The 17,158-nt window shown below is 38.5% G+C and overlaps 1 protein-coding gene and 1 non-coding gene across 2 annotated transcripts; both read left to right on the plus strand.

Moving 5' to 3' along the window:
• Nucleotides 1-281: 281 nt before the first annotated feature.
• On the plus strand, nt 282-388 carry LOC141634999 (small nucleolar RNA R71). Its single transcript, XR_012539711.1, has one exon. It is a non-coding gene; the product is annotated as a small nucleolar RNA R71 (small nucleolar RNA).
• A 6,265-nt stretch (nt 389-6,653) lies between these two features.
• LOC141631552 (uncharacterized) lies at nt 6,654-7,202 on the plus strand. Its single transcript, XM_074444210.1, has one exon. The coding sequence runs from the start codon at nt 6,654-6,656 to the stop codon at nt 7,200-7,202; it is 549 nt and encodes a 182-aa protein (XP_074300311.1).
• The last annotated feature ends 9,956 nt before the right edge of the window (nt 7,203-17,158 follow it).

Below are 17,158 nucleotides of genomic sequence, written 5' to 3' on the forward strand. Positions count from 1 at the left end.
GTTGTTGGATGGAATCTTTAGTATCTCTTTTCGCCAATTGTTGTTGGAGCAAGGCAATTTGAGCTAGCAAGACGGAGTTGTTGGAGGATTCTTCTTTACCTTTGGATGGCACAACTCGGGAATTGACATATTGGGCATCATGGATCGCCATAGATTCGATCGTGGAATGAGCAAGATCGGTGTCAATTTGATAAAACCGCCCATTGTTGGCGGAATCAAGAATCCTTCGCGACTCGGCACAACATCCATTGTAGAATGTTATTGCTAGAAACCAATCATCTAGCCCATGATGTGGGCATTGCCTTTGAAGCTCTTTGTACCACTCCCAAGCTTCATATAAGATTTCAAGAGCTTGTTGACGGAATCCGGTGATTTGGCTCCTCAAAGTTTGAGTTTTCTCCGGTGGAAAAAACTTTTGGTAAAAAGCAAGAGCCAATGTCTCCCAATTGGTGATTACCAAGGTGGTGCGGTCAAGGCTATTGATCCAAAGCTTGGCCTTGTCCTTCAAAGAGAAAGGGAAAAGTATTTCCCTTATTTGGGCTTGGGTGATGCCCGTTTGACGGATCATGGAGCAATAGTCACAAAAGTTTTGCACATGCAAATTGGGATCCTCCAAAGGACTTCCTCCAAATTGCTTTCTCTCCACAAGGCTAATGAAAGCCGGTTTGATCTCGAAGTCCGGCGCGGTGATTTGAGTGGTTGTGATTCCGGCCGGAAGCATGGCCGCGGTGGGCTTTGAGTGATCGGAAAGTTTCACCATCTTTTTGGTAGTAGATGGTGATGATGGTGGAGATGATGAATAATTTGAAACCTTCTCCTCTTCAAGAACCTCTAGATCGTCTAAGTAAGACTTTCTAGCACTTTCGGCTTGTACGGGAGAAGAGGCTTCTTTCACTTCCTTCCAAAAACGTCGTCTTCTCCTAAAGGTTTTCTCGGGTTCGGAATCCAGTGAAAGCAATTCTCCACAACGAGAGGACATGGGCATAAGACAACAATTTCTATGAAAATGATAAGTAACGGTCTCAAGGAACAAGTGTTCCCCAAGACAAAAGAAAACAAGATAAAAATCGACAATTCAAAATGTGATAAAACCGTTTCCCCGGCAACGGCGCCAAAATTTGATAGGCTTATCGCGTACCTATGCAAAGATAATTACCCTAGACAACAAGTTAATGTAGCAATAGGGGTCGAACTCAAGGAAACGGGAATTACTTTGTGAATTGCTATGGGTAGATTTTTATCAAGGTCGATTACGATTTGGGTTGGTTCGATTGTTTGGTGATTAATAACAATAATGATGTTAATTATATAATAAAAGAGAGTCTAAGGGGTTCGGGTCACACACGCAAAAGTAAACATATCATTATGATAAGTTCGTACTAATAACATTGTCAATTGCTTAGGCTTAAAGATACCCACCTTGCGGCATTAGCATCAACCATAGACCGGGTCCTAGAGAAACTCTCGTCCATGACTAGGTCGTCCTACTATACATGCTTTGTCTAATTAAATTCCGTGCCTCTTGACTTATAGAACGAATGAACAAACTTAATCATTTGAATAAGGCCTTAAACAACGATTAAACGTGACGATGCAAGCATGTGATAGAAGCAATATGAACAATATTATTATTAACTTATTTTATCATGTTTATATATTAAACTTATGCATGGCTCCCCTAGCCCTTAGACTAGGAAATTTAGCTACTCATACTAAAATGTAAATTGCAAACTATATTGTAAGAAATATTAAACATGGTTATAAGATTTATATTAATTAGATGATATAACATGAGAAAAGTAAAATGCTAATGTAAATGGAATACTTGATTCTAAACTATGTGATAACTAAAATAGAAATGTAAAATTGCAAACTAGAAATAGAAATACCTTAATAATAGAGAACTTGTATGAAAGAACAATGTATAACCAAAAGCTTGAAATAACTTAGAACCAAATGTTTGAACAACTACAAGATTAACTAATTTGTAAACTAATATGAAAACTATTGAGAGAATTATAATGCTTAAGGCTATTGTAAACTAAGACTTGGACGTAAAATCGGATGATCAAAGCCTTGGAATACCTCTCCTATTTATAGGAGAGGAGAGCATAACGTAAACCATCAAGATGACTGTGGCCCCGATCGGGGTTGCATGGCCCCGATCGGGGTCGTGTGTTTCCGGGTTTTTCACTTAATTCCTCTATTAATTGCGTGAGGAATCCAAAGTTTATACTTTAATGCTCCTTAATCACCCGGATAAATGCCTCATCTATGATCTTTAGAGCTCCCAAAAAGCATCCTAAGCATGTTGGAATCTTATGCTTTCCACCTTGACTTGGACTTGAACATTTGGGCTTTGCCTTTGTTTGTTGGCAACATTTGCATTATACATATTAATCCATCAATTTCTCCATGCAAAACCCAATCCAATGCTCCATGCTTAGTCCAACACTTGGTCTTGTTTAGCTTAATGAACTTAGTGTATAGAATGATAGGAAAAAGCCTCTAAATGCTTAGATTCCTACAAAAACATGTTAAGACAAGCAAATACACTAGAACAACAAATATTAGCTTATGACACTATGATAAGTGCTAATTAACAAATAAAATAGAGCTAATATAGGGGATGAAAGTATATAAAATATGCACTTATCAGTTATCAATATCCTAAAGGTGTCTTACTCTAAACTCACATCATAAACTTTAATCCGTATTTACTCCTAAAGTAACAACGCTCAGCCTACTACGCTTTCAAATCCCAAATACGATTAATAAAGTCACGTTCCATAACCTCAGTAACATATATATTCAACTCACACTTTACACAAAGAGTCCCACCAATCAATCACACTCACTTTATCAAGAAACTAGGTATAAGTTTCATCAAGGTATGTCTCACTACACTACCTAAGCCTTTCCCACAACAAAACCTCTGAAAACAGGGGTTATAGGTCAACCACAAACAAACTCTTCAAAAGCCAAATTATCCGACCAAGGTTAACATTCCATAAGACAAAAAAGAAGGTGTCCATGAGGGGTCTTATAAGAAGGAAAGATACAACGGCCGCTTCCAAAATATGATAGAAGAGTTGCTAAAGGTAAAGAAGCGCAAGGATAAAAGGATAAGACGGGGTACTCTAAAAGAGGAAGGAATCTTAGGTAAGGGTAGAAATGTTCTTCAAGAGGAAGAGATCTGTATACAAGGTGTTATGGAGGGAGAAACAAGAAACGAAGGATAGATCGAGTGGGTACCAAACTAGTTTCCAAGGTAGAGCGAAATGGAGTTTAGAAGAGAACTAGCATCAAGAAGTAAAAATATGGCGACGTTGGTCAAGGATGGAAGACACACCCAAAATGATATCGGAATAAGGAGCATTTCTAATCCTCTCCAAATCTCTCCCTAGTGTTTGATTGTTAGCAAGTTTCTCCATCTTTTATTCTGTCATCGGTGTCGGTAAGTCCTTGATTTTGTTAATTCTTTGATTATCTTTTAGGGTTTGCTTTGAATTATGAATTGGGGGAAAAAGGGTTTTGCATGTCGTAATTGGAGTTTATGTGATTGTTGTTAGGTGAAGAATTCGTAGAGGAGCCTTTCAAGATTGCTTTGCTTGTGTCTCGGGGCAAACATTGATACGATGCCCCGGCTTCTTGAAATAGTAGCATGTCAAGGGTTTATTAAAGCATCCAATTTCCGGGTGGAAAGCATGCCTACACTTGAAGCACTTGCGTGTTTCCTCAAGGTTGTTGTCCGATGGGGGAGTTTGTCCACATTGCACTTGTTAACTTGACTTTTGGCCTCTAGGTATGAACCTCTTTTTGTTAGCAAATGATGAAGATGAGGGCACAAATGGTCTCTTGCCAAGGGAGGGTCGCACCATGTAATACCCCGTAATTTGGTGGAATTTATATTTACAATTATTAGCATTCTTAATAATTAATTTCAACATTTATAATTTATATTTATAATAAAGAGTAAGACGGAATAATATAATAAAAATAATGAATGAGTCGGAATTTGTTAATTGGACCGTGTGCTAGTTACTCGTGTAGCCTAATAAAGATAATAATAGTATATGTATGTAATTGTATAATAGTAATAATAAGAGTAATTGTATAATATTAATATTATGGTAAATTACATATTTCCTAATTAATTTCTTATAACCTTAACCTACCTATATAAGTAGATGAAACTATAGACCTTATTATTCATAAAAATCTGAATAATTCATAAGGGAGGAGATATAGAAGAAAGAAGAAGGAGAATTAGATTTAATTATCGTCTTAAGACCGTCTTATAATTTAATGTATTGATTTTATAACCTTTATAACTCTCTTTTTAGACCACCATATGACGAACTAAGACCGTAACCTTGACCGTGGGACACCAGGGATTTACCAGGACCCACCTTTGACCACCAGGGACCTCGGGAAAGGGGCGTTTCAGGCAGATTTTTGGTGGTTGTTGGGGTTTGTTGTTATGGTTTGTCGAAGGGGGTTTATGGGGATACGACCCACGAAACTCAACCAATTGACTCTGGGTTAGGATAGGTTAAGACCATAGGTGACAGTCGACCCCCGTGGTGGTGTCGTACTGGTCAGAGATAGAGGTTTGTGGCGGTGGTGGCTGGAAACAGGTGAAAACAGGGGAGGAGTGCTTGTGTTGTTGCTAAGCGTGAAAGGGCAGCCGTGTAGGGTTGCTGCTGGAGGTTGGTGGTGGTATAGGTTGCCTCTGGTGCCACCGTGGGTCAGTGGTGACCACGGTGGTGGCGGGGTGAGTTGGGGTGGCTGCATTATGAATGTAGGTTGTTGGGTTTGGTTAGTTTACACGGTTTAATGGGGTGCTGGTTATTGACGAGTATAGAGGTTGTGGGTCAGGACAGAATGAAGTACGGTGTTCAGTAGCGGTGGTATGTAGCGGTGGCTGTCTGCGGTAGTAGTGGTGGCCGTAACTGGTAGTAGTTTAAGCGTTGAGTTGTATAAGTCGGGTTTTCTGTTGTTGTTAGTGTCGTGTCTATTGTTTTTGTTGGTGTCGTTGGTGGATGGGGTTGCTATGGCTTGGCCATACGGTGGTTGCACGGTGCTGTTGGGGGCATTCGGTGTCAGTCCGGGGAGGATGTGGTGGTGAGTCAAGGTGGAGCAGGTGGCAAAGTTGTTGTGTTCGTATGGTGTTGTTGTAAGGGAGAGGGAGTTGTTAAAAGCACGTGAGTTTTATTATTATTATATTGTTGATGATAATTATTGATCCGCGAGACGGGTTTATTTGGGTGTTGTGACACGAGTTTGGTGTCGGCTTGGTTAAACAAAGACGGGTTTTAAACATTAATTACGTAATTGTTTTATATAATTAATTTAAGTAGTAATTGTAATTATTATTATTTATTAGGTGACGGAATTGGTTGAGCGAATTTATTGAAGAATAATACTTCTAGTAGATTGATGTTATTGGATTGCTGATCAGGTAGGATAACTACTTAACTAAATGTGTGATTGTATTATTTATCATATGGTTATAATGTGAAAGTTGGATGTTAGTTTATGGATGAACGATGATTGGTTTGTTATTGTTGATTAGTCTTATATTGAGTTATGCATATTACATGGTACTATTGTGGCGAGATTAACCTCAGTCTCGGACTGGGATTACATTTGTGCTTATCCCCGGGCCAGGATTTGGCGGGACGACGATGTGGTGGAGCCTGGGTCATGGACCAGGACGACTAGTGTGGATATGATGGGAATTGGTGGTTGTATTTATTCCACGTGTTTACATCTGTTAAGTTTTTATATTTAATGTTGTGTGATTATCCTACTCAACCTCGTGGTTGACAGTGTATTCGTGAACACCTGTGATAAACCATAAATGGGGAGCAGACTTGCAGGTGCTTGAGACTAGCTGACTTGGGAGCATTGGGACGTGAGCTCGACTTGGGACATAGTTGTTGTCTAAATCACTTAGTTGACTTATACAACTTTATTTATGTAATTTCCGCTGCGTAGTAAATTGTAATGTTAAGGTTTAAATTTAATCGGTTGGCAATGTAATAAAACCGTTATTTCAGTTAAAGTTATTAAAGTACTTTGGTTTGTTTTAACTTGTATCATTTACCTCGGGCAACCGAGATGGTAACAGTCTTATTTATTCGGAATGTCTTGCTAAAGGCTCCTAAATAAAGGGGGGTGTTACAAAGTGGTATCAGAGCAAAACAATCCTCAGGCCTAACCAATGAATATAATAATGAATTTAGGATGTGTCTAATAAAATGAACCTCGGGTAATAGGAGCCCTTTTGGCTTAGGATGGGAAGGCACCCTCACTCCAAACCCCGGCCCTTCCAATTTTGAACCGGTTACTATTAAACCGGCGTTTGGTAAATATCTCGTCATACCTTATTGCCCAAAAAATGTATATTATAATTGGTTACCTAAGGCATATTGAATTGTATTTTAGGTAAGAAAGCTAGGGTATACGATGCATATAAATCGACGATGTACTCGGTTGATTTATTCATTCAATATACATAATATTTCCCAATTCTCGTGTTCACAATTTAACATGGCATTCGAGAGGTTGCGATCCTGGTCGATTTTTTTCTCCACAAATAAAATTATACACAATTTTCTTTCCTTTCTCTTTTTTAAGAAACAACAATGATAGCCGGCACAATAATCGTTGTTAGAGAAGGAAAAGGTAGCAGCAACGGCACCAAGACCGAACAAATTGCGCCATCTTCACCGTTATACCTTCATCCCTCCGACAGTCCTAGCCTATCATTGACTCAAATTAAGTTTGATGGCGAAAAATATGCACTCTGGGTTGATGCGGTCCGGAATGGCCTCGACGCTAAAAGTAAACTAGCTTTCGTAGATGGCACCATTGAGAAACCAAATATGGTACCAGGAGAAGACGAAAGCCTTGAAAGTGTCGCTTGGCTTCAATGTAACGCCATGATAAAGGCTTGGTTGAGAAACGCTATCGGGATTCTCCTCCATCCCAGCATCTCATTTAATGGCACGGTGGCTGAAATATGGAAAGAGTTACAAGAACGATTCTCTGCTGGCGATGCACCACGGGTACATCAATTGAAAAGCGAACTTAACGACTATAAGCAAAACAAGGACCAATCAATTATCAAGTACTACACCAAATTAAAGGCTCTATGGGACGAATTGTCTACTTACAGTCGGGTTACTCCTTGAACCTGTGGATCAACAGTTGCGTTACTCAAAGAACGCGAGGAAGAGAAGGTACACCAACTTCTCATGGGTCTTGACACCAGTCTTTATGGTAAAATCCGCACCAATCTACTCATGAAGGACGACACTACTTCCTTAAGCAGAGCTTACTCGCTTGTACTATGTGAGGAGAGGCATAGAGCCGTGACAAAAACTAAGGAAGAAGTCAACGAAGCAGCCATGGTTGTCAAGGCAACCAGAGGTGGTGGTCGAGGAGGTGGAGGCAGTCCGAATCAAGAACAAGGGGAACAAGCACCTGGTCAGTGCACCTTCTGCAACAAAGATTACCACACTGAGGATATTTATTGGGAAAAGCATGGGTAACCTAGCCGCGGTTTTTTGAATAACAAAAATAATAAAAGTGAAACTAGTCAAAAATTAACAGGTACGGAAAACAATTATAATGGTGAGTGGTTGCTTGATAGCGGAGCATCACATCACATGACCGGAAGACGAAAACTACTTGAGAAGGTTTGGACGAGCAAACCTTCCACAGTCGGATTACCAAATGGCTGCCATATAATTGCACATGATCATGGGACAGTCAGTTTAACAGAAAAATTCGTCTTAAAAGATGTTTTATTTGTTCCTTCGTTAACTTGTGATTTAATTTCAATTCAACAATTAGTAGAAGAAAATAATTGTTTTGTGACCTTTTACCCTGACTATTGTTTTATACAGGACCGATCTACGAGGATAGAGATTGGTCGTGGTGAGCACAAAGACGGGGTTTACATGTGGAAAAGCAATGGCCGTGAAATAGTGTCGAGGGTGAAGAAAACGATAGTTGAAGGACGTCTTTGGCACAGAAGACTTGGTCATCATTCTAGTACTATTTTCCCCTCTTTATCTAAATTAGTTGGTATTAATTTGTTTTGGAATACTAGTGACATTTATGACCTTTGTTGTCGTGCAAAACAAACACGGTCTATTTTCAATATTAATAATAAAAGAAGTTGTGAATTGTTTGCATTAATTCATTGTGATATTTGGGGTCCATATAAAACTAGTAGCTTGTCGGGTGCACATTATTTCCTGAATATAGTAGATGACCGAAGTAGGGTAGTATGGGTGCACCTGATGCGAGATAAGGGGGAAGTTACTCAGCTAATGAAGAAATGTTTCAACATGACCTTGACACAATTTGGGAAGCATGTTAAAATCATACAGAGTGACAATAGAACAGAATTTCTTTCGGGGACACTAAAGTAATATTATGACGAGAATGGCATGTTATTTCAGACAAGTAATATCGACACTCCACAACAAAACTGTCGGGTAGAAAGAAAACACAGACACATTCTCGAAAAAGCTCGAGCAATTCGTTTTCAAGCAGGTTTACCGATAGAGTTTTGGAAGGAGTGTGTGATGACAGCTGCATATTTAACTAATAGAACACCAAGCCGTGTCATTGATGGTCTGACTCCTTATGAAATATTGTATGGCAAGAAGCCTTGCCTCAATAATGTTCGTTTCTTTGGTTGTCTTGCTTATGCTCACAGTAAAGACAAACCGAAAGATAAATTTGTTGAGCGAGGAAAACGTTGTATTTTTATTGGTTACCCATATACTAAGAAAGGTTGGAAATTATAAGATCTTTCTCGTAAGAAAATTTTGGAGTCTTGTGATGTGATTTTCTATAAGCACGTATTTCCGTTTGTTGATTCCGCTGTGCAAAAGAACACGGGGATGGCACATGACAGGATAGACATCACGTCACCTGAGACACAAATTGTAGAGTTTGATGAAGAACCATTTTCTTGTCCTGGTGATAGAATTTCAGAAGGTAACCAGGGTACTACGAGAATTGAGAAAAAAGGGGAGTACAGATCACGATAAACTTGCTGAAACTGAAATTACAGAGAGTGTTTCTGATGAGGGTGTCAGCATGGAAGTAGTGCCAGACACAACCATAGCAGAGGAAAAGCCAACAGTCCGTGGTGCACGTGAGAAATTTGACCCCTATTGGAAGAAATATTATATTTGTAAATCCACACGTCCTGTAAACCCCAGACACAGTGCTCATCCAGCTGAATCGTCATCACCAAAGAAAGGTACTCGTTATCCAATAGCTAATTATGTCACAAACAATTGGTTATCTTCTTCTCACAGGTGCTTCTTAGCTGCAATTGATGCAATACGAGAACCCAGAAATTATTCGGAAGCCATATTGCATAATGAATGGCGGATGGCTATGGGGAAAGAAATTGAAGCTCTTGAGAAGAATGGCACCTGGAAAATTGTTGAGCTGCCTAAAGGGAAGAGACCCATTGGGTGTAAGTGGATATACCGAGTAAAATATAAAGCGGATTAAACAATAGAACGATACAAGGCGAGATTAGTTGCGCAACGATTTACACAGATGGAAGGAATTGACTACCATGAAACATTTGCGCCGGTTGCAAAGATGACGAGCGTAAGGTGCTTGTTGGCCGTGGCAGTGATCAAAGGGTGGTCTATCACCCAATTAGATGTGAACAATGCTTTCCTACATGGAGATTTAAGCGAAGAAGTCAACATGAAACTGCCACAAGGTTTCGAAGCACAAGGAAAAAATAAGGTGTGCAAATTACTTAAGTCCTTATACGGTTTGAAACAAGCATCTCGTATTTGGTTCGCCAAGTTAGCTGACTCCTTCAAGAAATATGGCTTTGATAAATCCTTAGCGGATTATTCGTTATTCACTTATACGAAAGGCCGTATTTTTCTTGGTGTTTTGGTCTATGTAGATGATATGATTATTGTGAACAGTGATGATCAAGCAAGCGCACGACTCAAGATGTTCCTCGATAAGAGTTTCGGTGTTAAGGATCTTGGTCGTCTAAAATATTTTCTAGGCATTGAAGTTGCTACAGGATCAAACGGTCTTTGTCAGCGTAAATATGCATTGGAGATTATTAAAGAGACTGGTATAGAAAGAGCGAAACCCGTTAATACGCCTATTCAGCAAAATCACAATTTAGCACTTTCCGACGATTATGTACTGAAGGATCCCATGCCTTATCGAAGATTGATTGGACGGTTAATTTATTTAACAATTACACGGCCAGATTTGGTATACGTAGTCTATATACTGTCTCAATTTATGAACAAGCCATGAAAAGAGCACATGGAGGCAGCCTTGCGCGTCGTTCGTTATATCAAAGGGAGTCCCGGAAAGGGGATAATCATGCATAGGAATTCCGAGTTAAAATTGAATGGGTACTGGGATTCGGATTTTGGCGCTTGTCCACTGACTAGACGGTCATTGACTGGATATTTTGTAGCATTGGGTAATACGCCTCTTTCATGGAAGGTAAAGAAGCAAGTAACTCTGGCCAAGTCGACAGCAGAAGCGGAGTATACGGCATTAGCTGCCATGACATGTGAGCTACTGTGGATAAAAGCATTCCTGCATTCGATGGGAATTCTGCACACAAGTCCAATAAACATATTTTGCGACAATAAGGTGGCATTGCACATTCTAGAAATCCTGTATTCCATGATCGTACTAAACATATCGAAATTGACTGTCATTTTGTTCGTCGTCATTTGCAAAATAAATTAATTGCCACTTCGCACGTCAGAAGCATAGAGCAAATAGCTGATTTATTTACGAAGGGTCTAGGTGCGGAAGCGTTTAATTATTTGCAGTCTAAGTTGGGCATCGGTTTGCCCCGAGCTCCAACTTGAGGGGGAGTATTAAACCGGCGTTTGGTAAATATCTCGTCATACCTTATTGCCCAAGCAATGTATATTATAATTGGTTACCTAAGGCATATGGAATTGTATTTTAGGTAAGAAAGCTAGGGTATACGATGCATATAAATAGACAATGTACTCGGTTGATTTATTCATTCAATATATATAATATTTGCCAATTCTCGTGTTCACAATTTAACAGTTACCTTGAGAGATATTGAAGAGTAGAGGTACTTTAAAATGAATGTTGTTTATTTTCTTATGAGTCATTGTTTGCTTTAAGATGAATTTTCTCTTCGTTGATGACCGAGGTTACGGGACGTAACCTTAATTTTAGGGAGGGTGGAATGGATGAAATGAGGATTTAATGTTGAATTGTTTTCATCATGAGCATGAAAGTAATTGTAAATTGATATTGATTATGTGGTTGGACGTTGTGTAATAGTAGTATCATGTCTAGTGATATGCGGTTATGTGAATCCCAAAACTATGCTATTTACAATATATTATGAAATGATTAAACTTGTGATATGAATGCTTTAAAGTAGATGCTAGTTGTGTGTGAAGTTTGATGACCAATTCGGGTTGATACAAGTATAGGAGGGTGTTAATAAGGGCTTGTGACCTAGTAAAAAGGAACCTATAGCTGAACCTTATTTCGTCAGATTTTACCTTTATTTAATTTAGTTGCGATTTAATCTCTGTTTATCGTCTAAGGTTGAAATTTTTATAAGTCATAACCCAGTGAGTTAGATTTCCAATGTCGTTGGTCTCATGTTTAAAATTTTTACGGTTTGGGAGAAATAAATATTTTAGTTGACAGTGGCCAGAATGTTCTGGTACAGTTATGTTTTTGACAAACAATTTTGTAAAATTTCTCATTTAATATGTACTTAATATTTTTGCCTAATTTCAACTCCAATGTTTAAAAGATTCAAATATGTTTCAAACTGATAAGTCACGTTGCAAGATAAAATTTTGATATTTAATAGTGATTTTTAAAAGTTGACCCAAGTTTTTGATAAATTGCTGATCAGTTTCTGTTTGGACCCACTGAATTGTAAAAATCTTTATAAAATGATTATTCGAGATTTGGGCTTAATTCTTTTTCTTATGTTTTGAAAACTCTTTACATTTTCTGGAAAGTATAAAAACTCAACCTAGAATATAACGGTTATTTAGTGGTGATTTTTGAAATTTATAGCTTGACTTTGATTTCTTAAAACGCTAGTTTTACCAAAAAGTTCATTATAAATGCTTTCTCAATTCTTAACATATGATAGTTAGAAGGTAGGAGTGATTATAGGAGGACCTAAGGAGGGGTAATAAAGGATATAATTAACCACATCTTGTTTTGTAGGTATAGAATATTTAAAAATGTTAAGCCATCTTTCCTCTCGTAGAAACTTATGTTGTCTTTTTTTTCTTTTATAGAACCATGCCTCCAAACAGGTCTATACCTACACCTTCTACCATGTCCCAAGAGGAGATTGAATGTTTGATATCTATAAATGAGGCTTTGACTTTGGCACTGAAGGCTAAGGAGTCAGTGAAGGATCCAGCAAAGATGAGTGCTAATATCGCAAGGCACAACCCGATGAAGTGTGACGGATTAGGTGAACCATCATTAGGAGATTGGCATAGAGAGTTCGATAACCTTTTTGAGTTACCGGGTTGTACTGCGGAGCTGCAGGTAGATCAAGCTGCTTACTATTTGAGGGGAAAAGTTGGTTTGTGGTGGAATCGTAGTAAGGAAGGCATAAGGGAAGCATAGAGGGAGAGTGATGAACCTTTTATCACTTGGAAGGGTTTCAAGGAGAATATGAGAGCTGTATTTGTACCAAAAGATATTAGGAGTAAGATGAGAGCTGAATTTGATTATTTCAAGATGACTGAGTAGATGACCGTAGAGACTTATTATAACCGATTTATGGAATTGTCAGAATATGTAGCTGATTTGAATTTTAGTGATGTGATGTTAGCACTCAGATTTGAAAAGGGATTAACAACAACTATTAAGAAGAGGCTTGTAGCTGGTCAGCCAAGTACCATGGATGATATCTACCAGTGAGCTGGACACGAAGAGAGGATTGCAGACATGTTAAAAGAAGAGAGGAAGGGGAAGGAATGGAAGAAAGAAAAAGGGGAGAAGAGGAAGACTAAAACGGTGGGTGACGGAGGAAGTAAGAGGTCATATAATGGATCTGGATATGGTGGGAGTGTGGGAACTGCTCGTGGAGGTGGTAACTTGATGTTTCAGGCATGCTACTCTTATGGCAAATACGGACACAAAGCAAGGGAATGCAGATCGACGGCGAATTCTAATAATGGGAAGGGAAGCTATGATAATGGAATTTGGGAGGGAGGTTACTATACTCCTATGTCAGGTAATGGGAGCAATCAAAAGTCAGGAGGTTGGAGCAACCAGAGACATTTCAATAACAACTATGTAAGTCAAAATCGCAATGACCAAGGAAAAGGAGGTGAGCAGAGCAATGGTGGGAAGTCAGCAGCTACTACAGTGCAAGGGAATCGGGAGAAGGGTAACTAGTATATATTTGAGAGGATTAGAGTCTTATCATTTATATAAGTATTAAGTTGTTAATAGTTTTAATAAAGTAGTAGTAGTTCCGAAACTTCGGGACGAAGTTTATTTTTAGGGGAGGTAGAATGTGACACCTCATGTTCTGAGTTAATTTTGTGATACATTTTCATGTTTTAAGTTTAATCTGTGATACATTTTAATAAATATGATATGGTTTGATAATAATTAAGTAAGTTAATTGTGTTGCAATGATAATGAGTTGAAACGACAGTCATATGTGTTGATGGTTTCATGAAACTTTTGTAGCATTTTTGGGTGAACTTCGGGACGAAGTTTATTTTAAGGGGGGAAGACTATAATACCCCGTAATTTGGTGGAATTTATATTTACAATTATTAGCATTCTTAATAATTAATTTCAACATTTATAATTTATATTTATAATAAAGAGTAAGACGGAATAATATAATAAAAATAATGAATGAGTCAGGATTTGTTAATTGGACCATGTGCTAGTTACTTGTGTAGCCTAATAAAGATAATAATAGTATATGTATGTAATTGTCTAATAGTAATAATAAGAGTAATTGTGTAGTATTAATAATATGGTAAATTACATATTTCCTAATTAATTTCTTATAACCTTAACCTAACTATATAAATAGATGAAACTATAGACCTTATTAGTCATAAAAATATGAATAATTCATAAGGGAGGAGATATAGAAGAATGAAGAATGAGAATTAGATTTAATTATCGTCTCAATGTAAGACCGTCTTATAATTTAATGTATTGAGTTTATAACCTTTATAACTCGCTTTCTAGACCACCGTATGACAAACTAAGACCGTCAGCTTGACCGTGGGACACCAAGGATTGACCAGAGCCACCTTTGACCACTAGGGACCTCGGAAAAGGGGCGTTTCAGGCGGGTTTTGGGTGGTTGTTGGGTTTTGTTATTAGGGTTTGTCGAAGGGGGTTTATGGGGATATGACCCACGAAACTCGACCAATTGAACCTAGGTTAGTATGGGTTGAGACCAAGGGTGAGAGTCTACCCCCGTGGAGGTGTCGTGGTGGTCGGAGATAGAGGTTTGCGGCGGTGGTAGCTGGAAACACATAAAAACAGCGGAGGAGTGCTTGTGTTGCTGCTAGGAGTGAAAGGGCAGCCGTGTAGGGTTGCTGCTGGTGGTTGGTGGTGGTATGGGTTGCCTTTGGTGCCACCATGGGTAAGTGGTGACCACGGTGGTGGCAGGCTGAGTTGGGGTGGCTATATTATGAAGCTAGGTTGTTAGGTTTGGTTGGTTTACACGGTTTAATGGGATGCTCGTTATTGACGGGTATAGATGATGTGGGTCAGGACGGAATGAAGTACGGTGTTCAGTAGCGGTGGTATGTAGCGGTAGCTGTTTGTGGTAGTAGTGGTGGCCGTAAGTGGTAGTAGTTTAAGCGTTGAGTTGTATAAGTCGGGTTTTCGGTTGTTGATAGTGTCGTGTCTATTGTTGTTGTTGGTGTCGTTTGTGGATGGGGTTGCTAGGGCTTGGCCGTACGGTGGCTTCACGGTGCTGTTGGGGGTATTCGGTGTCAGTCTGGGGAGGAGGTGGAGCAGGTGGCAGAGTTGTTGTGTCTGTATGGTGTTGTTGTAAGGGAGAGGGAGTTGTTAAAAGCACGTGAGTTTTATTATTATTATTATTATTATTATTATATTAATGTTAATTATTGATCCGGAAGACGGGTTTATTTGGGTGTTGTGACACGGGTTTGGTGTCGGCTTGGTTAAACAAAGATGGGTTTTAAATATTAATTACGTAATTGTTTTATATAATTAATTTAATTAGTAATTGTAATTATTATTATTTATTTAGGTGACGGAATTGGTTGAGCGGATTTATTGAAGAATAATACTTCTAGGAGATTGCTTTTATTGGATTGCTGATCAGGTAAGATAACTACTCAACTAAATGTGTGATTATAATATTTATCGTATGGTTATAATGTGAAAGTTGGATGTTAGCTTCTGGATGAACGATGATTGGTTTATTATTGTTGATTAGTCTTATATTGAGTTATGCATATTACATGGTACTATTGTGGCGAGATTAACCTCAGTCTCGGACTGGGATGACAATTTATCCTCAGTCTCGGACTAGGACGACATTTGTGCTTTTTCCCGAGCCAGGAGTTAGCAGGACGACGGTGTGGTGGAGCCTCGGTCACGGACCGGGACGACTAGTGTGGATATGATGGGAATTGGTGGCTGTATTTATTCCACGTGTTTACATCTGTTAAGTTTGTATATTTAATGTTGTGTGATTATCCTACTCAACCTCGTGGTTGATATTGTATTTGTGAACACCTGTGATGAACCATAAATGGGGAGCAGACTTGCTGGTGCTTGAGACTAGCTGACTTGGGAGCATTGAGACGTGAGCTCGACTTGGGTCATAGTTGCTTTCCAGATCACTTAGTTGACTTATACAACGTTATTTATGTAATTTCCGCTGCGTAATAAATTGTAATGTTAAGGTTTAAATTTAATCGGCTGGCAATGTAATAAAACGGTTATTTCAGTTAAAGTTATTAAAGTACTTTGGTTTGTTTTAACTTGTAACATTTACCTCGGGCAACCGAGATGGTAATAGTCCTATTTATTGGGAATGTCTTGCTAAAGGCTCCTAAATAAATGGGGGTGTTACATACCATCTTCTCAAGGCACAAGAATCAAACAAGTTAGATCCTAATGAATAGCATGTACAAAAAGACTACCAACTTAGGTCCTTAATTCTACTCATCTCTCATTCATTATTCAATGTCAAGTTCAAATTTAAATTTGGGGTACACGTGTGTGCGTCGGGAGCAACATAGGCTCTGATACCAAATGTGACACCCCGCGATAAAGCGGAAAATATAACTAATAAATTAAAGCTGAAATTAAGAAATTTTTAAAACTTTTTATTACTAGTTAAAGTTTAACATGCGGGAGTCACTAATACAACGAAACAAGTGTAACGGTAAGAAAACTTAGGTCCTTACAAACAAAGTCTAGCCAAAAAGGGGAAAAGATATCTCACGAATAACAAGTCTAAAAGGGTGAGTCTAAGCATAATGATAGACAAAAATCCACGGTCAAGGTACTCGCTAGCTCACACATGTCTTCACCCCATAAATGCACCCACTAATATCTGTCATTCATGTAAACATGAACGCCACAGTCAGTGGGGAGTAACTCAAGGTTCTCCCAGCAACATTATATCAAAATGAACATAACAAAGAACTTAAATAAGACAATGCATAATCAATAAGGGATACAATTCACTTGAACAAATAAGCATGGGATCATTAATGTTAGAGTAATAAGAAAAGGAATATAGAATAGCAAATGAGTATGTCATAGGCATATTTAAATAAGTGAAGTAAAGGAAAGAACATAGATACGGTAAATTAATCAGAAGCACGAATTCTAATGAAATGCGACATATGCAACTATCTAAATTACAGAAAACTAGTACTCAGATCATATGAGATAGATAAAGGGGTAGTCAATCATCGCAATACATAAAGTAGACAACCGTAGCCGTTACTTTGGAAATCTTCTAACAAACATTGCACGGGACGTGGCTATTAACGTCACATGCGCACTCATGGCTTGCATCTCACCATGAGAACGGATGGGAGCATCAATCCCGGTGATCATA

This window comes from Silene latifolia, chromosome Y (assembly GCF_048544455.1).
Source record: "Silene latifolia isolate original U9 population chromosome Y, ASM4854445v1, whole genome shotgun sequence".
Lineage (NCBI taxonomy): Eukaryota > Viridiplantae > Streptophyta > Magnoliopsida > Caryophyllales > Caryophyllaceae > Silene > Silene latifolia.